The 8,949-nt window shown below is 37.9% G+C and overlaps 1 protein-coding gene across 12 annotated transcripts in view; it reads right to left on the bottom strand.

Moving 5' to 3' along the window:
• Positions 1-683: 683 nt before the first annotated feature.
• Positions 684-8,949, bottom strand: part of LOC140542987 (band 4.1-like protein 1) — a 133,311-nt gene continuing 125,045 nt past the window's right edge. For all 12 annotated transcript variants that reach the window (XM_072665966.1, XM_072665969.1, XM_072665974.1 and 9 more), the window contains 3 exons: positions 7,680-7,760; positions 7,443-7,559; positions 684-5,868 (listed from right to left, as the gene is read on the bottom strand). In XM_072665966.1, coding sequence (XP_072522067.1) covers positions 5,863-5,868; positions 7,443-7,559; positions 7,680-7,760 — 204 coding nt within the window. In that variant the 3' untranslated portion in view covers positions 684-5,862. The remainder of the gene's footprint in view (positions 5,869-7,442; positions 7,560-7,679; positions 7,761-8,949) is intronic.

Genomic DNA, 8,949 nt, shown 5'->3' with positions numbered 1-8,949 from the left:
ACATGTAGCAACTGAAGGCGACTGCAGTAAGGGCCAGGCAAAGCATATCAGTGGAGGAACATTTGGTGATGTTCATGGGTTCCAGGTTTCAGGCAGTCATTGACAGCAAATGAGTTGCATCTAGGTATTAAAAATACTCCTTATAATTTGGTTAGTTTGTCTAATTAATTTTGAACCTATGAAAATGGGGAACTATGTTAACAATGGCTGAAATTTCTAAATGGATGATGCAGTATTTTTGTTAAATAGAGAATGAATTAAAGATCGAAGTCTACACTTAAGTCACATCTTGGTTGCTTTGTTTAAAATCAGTTGAGGTGAACACATGAGGCATATTTTTAAAAAATTGTTTCTGTCCAAATACTTGGAACTTTTGGAACTGAGTATAAGGGCTACTTTAGCCCCGCCCATACATTCTGACATTACATAGGGTGTTTCACACCACTCACTAAAAAGGAATTTTCATGGGGGGTGTTGGAGTCTGAATATCTGCACTACGGTATACCAACCATAACAAGAGAGCTTAATTATTTGTTAGCAACAATTATTTGTTAGCAACACCTTGTGACTCCAATTCAAGATAAAAATAAATAAATAATGACATGCCTCGTCTGACTGACTATACTTGGGGGAAAAAAACATTTCTTTAATAACTTATATGGTAAGAAAATATACAGCTGCCATTAGACTTAGACATTTATTGATGTATTCATGTATTCCATTAAGACTTAATGCAAATACAGCAAAAATCACACCATCAAGCACTAGGTGACCATGAACGAGTAGAGAAGGAGAGCAGGGTGAACTGAAGGGAGGAGGACAGTAGTATTGGGCAGGCCAATGCTTCATGCCATGCATAGAGCATTAGATACTGAATTGGGTCCAGATCCTTTGGAGCAGTGGCTTGACTCTTCAGCAGAAGACCATGGTATTCGATCATGAAAATCAACTCCAGATGCCATAACTACACCTCTTACATCATGAGCTGTGGTGGAAACGGAGAACTCCTCTGTGCAAGCATATACAAGGCACTTTTGCCTTACTCCAGTGCAACAACGGTCGTCTGTATCTCCATTATTTCAGAGGATCCCACCATTTGTCCATTGCCTCGAGTGGCAGTGACTCTGACGGTAAGGCACCCGATATTGATATGATGGTCCTCTCCCGCTTAACACTGTTAACAGTCCTTGCGTGTAGAGTCTCAACAATCACACTATGTACATGTACATGTAACTCACATTACATGTAACTTGCATTTACAGTATATTAACGAGATTGCACGAGTTCCATTTTTGCTTGTGTTAAGAAATACATAAGTATTCTTCCGTCTATGCAAAACAACACCATCCCTCCCTTCAACACACCCAAACCAAAAGTATCACACTGGTTTAGAGGAGGTAAACAAAAACAAAATGCTTTTTTTTTATTTATCATTGATAGTGGATTCAATACAAGCCAGTGGAAGCTTGCCGTAAACACAAAACTCTTCCCAGCAAACACGTCTTAACAATAATCAGGAATTCCAGTGATGTTGGACTAAAAAAAAACATAAATTATAAAACTAACATTCTACCATTCAAGGGTTTGGAATCACTTCAGTTCAGTTTTACTATCAGGTTAATTATCTTAATCTATAATAACTTATCAAAGACACTCCAACAAATGTACATATCTATATATCTAACTATTCAGCTGTTTAGCCCTGTCTATTAACACAGGAGTGTTTCAGGCAAGTTTAGAATGAGGCACAATACAGTACAGTCAATCAGAACGACCTTTTTATACTGTAAGGTAGCAAAAAATTTTGCTTATTTGTTTCTGTTTGTTACTGTGTTTTATAGGTATTTGTAGGTGTTTTATTTACAATAGAGGGTGTGTGCTGAAGTCCTGTTCTGGCTGGTACACATCCCCTTTAGCCGGACTGAGTGGCAAAACATTCTGCAGCACGGCTGCGTTTATTAGGGAAAACAGCAAATCACATATGAGTGTTTCCGCCACTTTTAGGCACATTGAGTAGACTTCTTCATCCATGCTTGCTTTCCTTTTAACTGAATGTACCATGTCGCTAAATTTGCAACTACAGTGGGCTTGTTTTTTCCCCACCTGTTTTCAGAGCGTGACTTCACCACTCATTGAACTCACAAACATTTTAGTACCTGGACTTTAGTTGTTTCTTTGAATTGCAGCAATTCTGTAGTTGCTTCTTCTCTTTAGCTTCTGTAGTCTGCAGTCTGTAAAAGGAGAGCTCTGGATTCTTGCTGAATCTGTTTGTACAGTCAGTCGCACAACAGCACATTTTTATGTTTTAGCAGCATTCACACTAAACGCTAATGCTGCCACTCAGTGTCTTTGCCACTCAGATAAGATTCTATTAAAGCATTACTTTCTTCTAGATATAGTTATGGAGCTTTCATCTACAGCTACACGATACACAGCAAACACTCATAACCCTGTTAAACTTTTTGGAGATGCATGTTTACCTATCAGTACTATTATCATTGCACAAATTTACACATGTATCAGCAATAACACTGAAAACAGTGATTCCAAACTTTTGAATGGTATTGTGTATAGGATTTCTATTCATACAGATAAAACTCAAACAGCAGACCAGACACACCCACAGGGCCTTCCTCAACCCCTTCCCCATCCTCTAGGGGCTGCAGTGTGCAGAAAAAGAGAAAGCAGAGACAAAGCCGTGGCTACAGAGGGAGACAACAAAGCGTAAATGTTGCTAACAATGAATGAAAGAGAATAGCCACCAAGTAGCATTGTGAAAAAGGCATCATGCTAACTGGTAGCTACTGGCTTGCATTGTCATTGTCACTGTTAGCAGCATTAGCATGTCACTGCTGCTGTAATAAGATGTGATGTCTTTCAAACACTCATTTTACAGAAGAAGGAAACTTGTTAAGGTAACAAGATTTCATTTCAGTAAATTATGGATTATTTATATTTGTGTTCTATTGGTCCACTCATCATACAGTGTTTACACAATGTAAAGGGTGGCTGGTGTATTATGATGGTGCGGACTGTTACCACTGTTAACCAGCTGTTACATGAGAGGATTCTTTCTCTGTAGATATCGTAGATATAAATAGTGCATAGAGGACAGTAGAGACATTTGGGGAGATTTTATATAAGACATCTGACATTCATTTAGCAGTATATGAGCACAGGTAGTGTCAGCACAGAGAGAGAAGCTGCATTTAGATTTTAGGCCCACTCAGGTAAGGGCCAGAGAAAATGAAATTAATTATGCGTTCGGTATATATTCCAAAATATAAGCAGAATATATTGTAATATATTTCCCCTATACACTTTTTTGTACGAGTGTCTAATGAAGCCAGGCTTTGTCTACATGTGACCAGGTTAGGTGGTCATACAGTAATATCTGGAAAGGGGGGGGGAAATCGATAGCTCACATTCACACAAATTCATATAAATACATTTCATCAAACTCATACAGCATAACTTATGAACTCAAATAAAAAATAAAAATATAATCCCAAGGAAAAACCTTTAGATAAAATATTTATATTAAAATTCTTTTCTCTGAATATTCTTGTAACCCATATATATATCTATGGCATCTACAACCCATATTATTTAGAATAACTGCATGAGAATATCAGTTGGGGGATAAGTTAGGCTGGAGATAATACAGGGCATGATTATTCCCAAACATGCAGATGCAATAAAAGGGAAAAAAGAAAAAAAAGAAAATTTCCTATGTGTGATATTCAGATATGATTGGTTCACATTTCAGGCCTCGTCCATACATGTCTGGGTATTTCTGACACATTTGAAAATGCTCACATGAGCATGCCAGCTCAAGAGGAGGCGACTACATTTCATATAATTTAATTTCTAACAACCTGGAAAGAACATATCATCAGCATGCATATTGTGTAAAATATATATCGCAAAATAGCTGAGACAGCCTGGCAGTATCTAACCTATTAACCTCTTCAACTGTGTGACTTTGTTATTTCTTAAAGACAATTATTTAGTAATTACATGGACAACAATAGCAACTCTCTGAGGTGTTCTTAAAGGGCTCATATCCTACATTTTCCCTTGAGGTTCACGTCCAACATTTGTGCTGCTTGCTCTAAAACCAGTCGTAAATTTTACACATTATTTTCTAACCTTATAATTAACCAGTCTGTTTATTTTACTGCACCTTTAAGACTGATATAAGATAAATGAGCTCTGTTCTGATTGGCTGTTCCTCATTCAAAAAACGGGCAGAGCTAAACTGTGGTAGGCTGAATAGGTAGAGATTTGTAAATGAGCTGGTCCGAAAAAACGTTTTTACGGCTTAATTTCCATATAAGGACCGGGAGAGTAAATGTGTATGTATTTATATAGATGTATGCATTACTCCAAACTTATTTATTTCAATAAAGTCAGGGAAATAAATTTTACTTTTTAGTGATCAGGGTCCTTTACAATAAAGGAATGAGGAATTCAAGTTTGTAGTTCTCTGCAGTTCAAGAGGTTAAGAAAATCATAAATGACTAACTGTAATGATAAAGTACAGATAAATGAAATAAACTGCTAATCAAACTCGATTACCAACCAACGTCAGATACGTCCTGACTCTAAACTCATGCAGAAAACAACGACCATGCACAAGTGGATGCCGTCATGTTAGCATTTTCAAAAAGATACCAGAAACGGTGTGTTCTTGTGGACAGGAGACCAAAGAATGCAGAAAAAATGTGTACAGGTAACAATGGGGCCTCATTATAAAAAGTGGAGTTCAAGCTGATATAATCCACTGCAGGTTATTATTATGATGAGATGTGCTCTCTGCTAATTCTGCCAGTTAGACATAAATCATAACACCCCTGATGCATTCTATTTTTTTATCCATCCTCACTGGCTATTCCAATCATGCATACAGTATGTGGGTGACAACTGATAAATATTTCTTAACTGTAATTAACAAGCAAACACTTGATGTTTTGATCATCTATTGTTTTAAAAATCTTTACAAAGCTAAAAAGACCGCAGTTGAGTGTATATATTTATATATATATTTATATGTCACATAGGTGACCGCAAGCAGTAACAGCTGACCATCACCCTCAGGCCAATGGTAGTTATCAGGAAGTTACCTGACCTCATATCTCCTCCAAAGTCATGCATGAAGGAGAAACCAAAGGCAGGATCTTCACGACGACCCTTTCATAGGACAGAGCAAAAGAGTATTCCACAGTGAGCAGGTAGGATTAGGGGACGAAAAACAGCAAACCTCTCGTGGGGGAGGGTCCAAACGAATGTAAACTCTGGAGAATGACGCTGACCACACAGAATGAACTCTGCATATGAGATGGACACTGAGTCACATTGCCCCCTCAGTCATTTCCGGAATTCGGTATGCTGGAGTTTCTGATGTCCACAGTAATAACAGGCTAAACCAGAGAATAAACTCTTTATACAACATTTATACAATTTAAGGGCAAAACCTTTTTCTTTTTTTGAAGACTGCAACAAGTCATGCTATTTGGAAATATGAATTGTAGTATTAGACAAGCACTGTGTGTGGTAGTATACTTGGTTTAGACAGACGATATGGAGCAGAGCGCTGGGCGAGTGATGTTATCTCCAGGTCGCCTTGAATAAACAAGTCTCACAGTCTGGGCTGACAGCAGAGGGAGGATGACTTGTAGGCTGTGAGGGTGTGGGTGTTCTGTACGGAACTTGCTGGATGCAGGATTGGTCTGTTTTGTATATTATTGGTCTGCATTGTTACAGTAGCATAGGTTAGCCTCTTAGCTGGGTGTAGAGGGTTGGGCTGGACGTCATGCTCCTCTCCTCACACTCATTTCCATTTCATGAGGCCATCTGTGATCAGGACTGCACACATACAGACAAAAAGACATCCACACATGCACATACCAGTCAGTAACAGCAAGCCCACAAAGCAGGGTAATTGTAATCCCTAGAAGTGACAGTTATTGCTGGTCATAGGAAAAGCATGTTGCCATTTCCATTGCCACATCACATTTTCATTTTCAGTTCATTACAACAGCAGGAAGGGAGATTGTATCATGATTTCATTTCAAAAGTCTGGTTTTGTGGAGAGACAACCTATGCATTAACTCAGTGGTTTTCCACCTAGTGGACTACAGTGGTACTGTCTCTTGTTTTGGAAAATGATCCTTCATAGATAAATTATTTTGGCTAAATGTGATTTTTATTAGGGTGTGTGATTATATAGTCTAGTGAGATTTAGTGAGATGAATTAGACATTTTACTTTGCATTAAGCTTTATTCACTTTGACCTTTATTAGTACATACATGGAAGTCTGTTATGTGATAGTCACTAGTTATTGCATTATTAGCTGTAAAAATGTACAATAAACAATTGTTTCTCTACTTATTGATAAGTAGAACCTATAATGGACCTGAAATGTCTATTACGCAATGTGCAGATGGTAGTTTCAATTCTTTTTAACAACCAAATACTGTCAAGAAGATGGATTGACAGGATTACTGTATCAAGCCCTGTACAGACAGAATTAGTTGGGGAAAGTGGAGTAATGCAATTTTACTACTGGACATCTGTAAAATGTGACCGATGCGCACAGAGTAAGAAATATTGGCATAAATAACTGAGATTTGTCACTGTACTTACATATTGCCATAACCTCATATACTATCATAATAATAACCTTATATCTTATATTCAGTAATAGTAATAATGAAATTTTACAGTGAAAATTAGCAGCTACATGTTCATAACACCTATGCAAGCTATAAGCTATGCTACACAATGACTTTCCTACAGTTGCCATGCGTCATGCTTCTGAAGAGTCCTTTAGCTCGTCTTCTGGATTTGACCTGAGGTTTGCCACAGACTTCAACCCGAGGTACCTGAGCCATGTATGCTGAGACTAAATACATCTTCGAGCACCTCCATACATGAAACGTGAAAAACTCTCTTTCCACAGGATATGATGGAAAAGTTAATTAATTTGTGTTCCTTAAAATAAAGTGTTAACTAAGATTCTGAAAGATGGGAATCTATTATTTTAAATGTAGTGGATGAACCAAGATATGCATGGTGTCCTGTGTCTGCTTCTTTAGCTTTACTGGAGCTATGACGCTTTATGTAGCTAACAGGAAATCTATAGCCACCAGTTTAGCTAATCATGTTGAATTAATGCGTAATCTCACATAGACTTGGTTTGTGGTTTCTGACACTGAATGAGATATGAGATGTTACCTACAAAAACATGCTTATTAGTCTCATAGCCTTTGGAGCTGAAGACACTGATATGCCCTGGCTAATTTAGGCTAAATACATCATCTTCTGAGCTTATCCTGAGTAGCAGATCCTGTTTGGGCTTTAATTATAAGAATCAATGTAACTGTTACTGTCAACTGTGGGGAACAATTACTGGGTCATCTCAGACAGTTCAGCGCACCTCTGGTGTCCTGTGTTTCTCCTCAGAGGAAGATTCTGTTTCTCTGACAACCACTGCCTTCGTAACAAGCATGTCAGGATGTTGCTGCTTGGCCTCCTGTATTGCCATGGCAAGAGCCTAAAAAGAGTGGAAAACACAAAGAATACATTACTTCAAATAAGACATTTGGATACTACACACAAGCCAAACACACTCAGTTTTCTGCTGCTGTATATTTTCCACTTCCTTGTTTGTTACCTGATGTTGATCCACAGCATCGTCTCCTGTGATAATGATCCTTTTCTCGATCCTCGTTTCTGAGTATCCCCCTTTCACTGTCTGCAAGCAAAACGCATTGAAATGGAGCTGAAGACTCAGAATGTCATTATCTTTACATCTGTATCTTTTAACTAGCAGCCGCAAACTAAATTAGGCCTTACTGATGCTATAACATTACAACATTCAGCAATAAAGATCGATGATGCTTCATTTTCTTGAAGGCACTGAAGTCTTTTTCTAATCTTGTTTCTATTCCTCTGCCTCTCTGTGTTTCAGCCTCAATCACTTTTCTATATTATCCAACAGCAGGGTGCAGTCCCTTCAGTGCTCTGATTGCATTTCTCATTATCAACCAACCACTAACTCTGCTTTTAACATGCATTCACCAACTTCACCTCACAGCTCACAAGTGCATTTCACCTGTGCTACCTAAGTGGTCACTCACAATAAAAGAGGAGGAAGGAACTGGATGAGATATGAGATGTTACCTATGAGATTTTCACCCTCTCTGAGTCGGCGAGCTACACACTTCCTCTCAGAGTAGGCATGCTAACTTTGCAAACTTAGTAATGCAAATGTGTTTTAGAAACTTTTCTAAAAGTATATTTGGGGAATAACTGCACTGACTTCAGGCTTGAGGTTGAGAACCATAGTCCATTGGCTTTGTTTTTTGATGATTCTAACTGTGTAGCCATGAGCTTTCTAAGCAGCAGGTACGCAGAGTAACAGTAACAGTAGTAGCATGGAGATTAAACCTAGTCTGAATGTATAAACGCTTGCTCTTAGATTTGGCTTTGTCTTAGGCCCTGTCCACACAAACAGTGGGGCTTAAAATTTGTGAATTTTTTAGATTTATTTTACAGATTTTCACACAAGCAGAGCCCAATCAAACAAATGATTAAAAATATTAGACTTGTATTTCATTAGTCATTTATTTATTAAGGGAAAACGATCCAATATTACAGAGTGGCAATAGTATGTACACCTTGAATATAGATGCAGCATGTTTTCGACATCAGACTTTGTAAGATATTCACACCCCCTGCTGGGCTTACATGATCAATGAAGTATTTTCAATTAGTTTTTGCATTCCTACATGGATAGAGATATATTTGGAAGTGCTCTTAGAAACGAAGATAATAAATCCAACATTTTCATAAATATCTGGAAACATGTTGAACTGGTCATTAGATCTAAGAGTCGACTTAACTGCTGTTGCTGAGGGCATGTTGAAAAAATAAAAACAGAA

The sequence above is a fragment of the Salminus brasiliensis genome, chromosome 21, assembly GCF_030463535.1.
Source record: "Salminus brasiliensis chromosome 21, fSalBra1.hap2, whole genome shotgun sequence".
Classification (NCBI taxonomy): Eukaryota; Metazoa; Chordata; class Actinopteri; order Characiformes; family Bryconidae; genus Salminus; species Salminus brasiliensis.
This window is presented reverse-complemented; position numbering and strand designations above follow the sequence as displayed.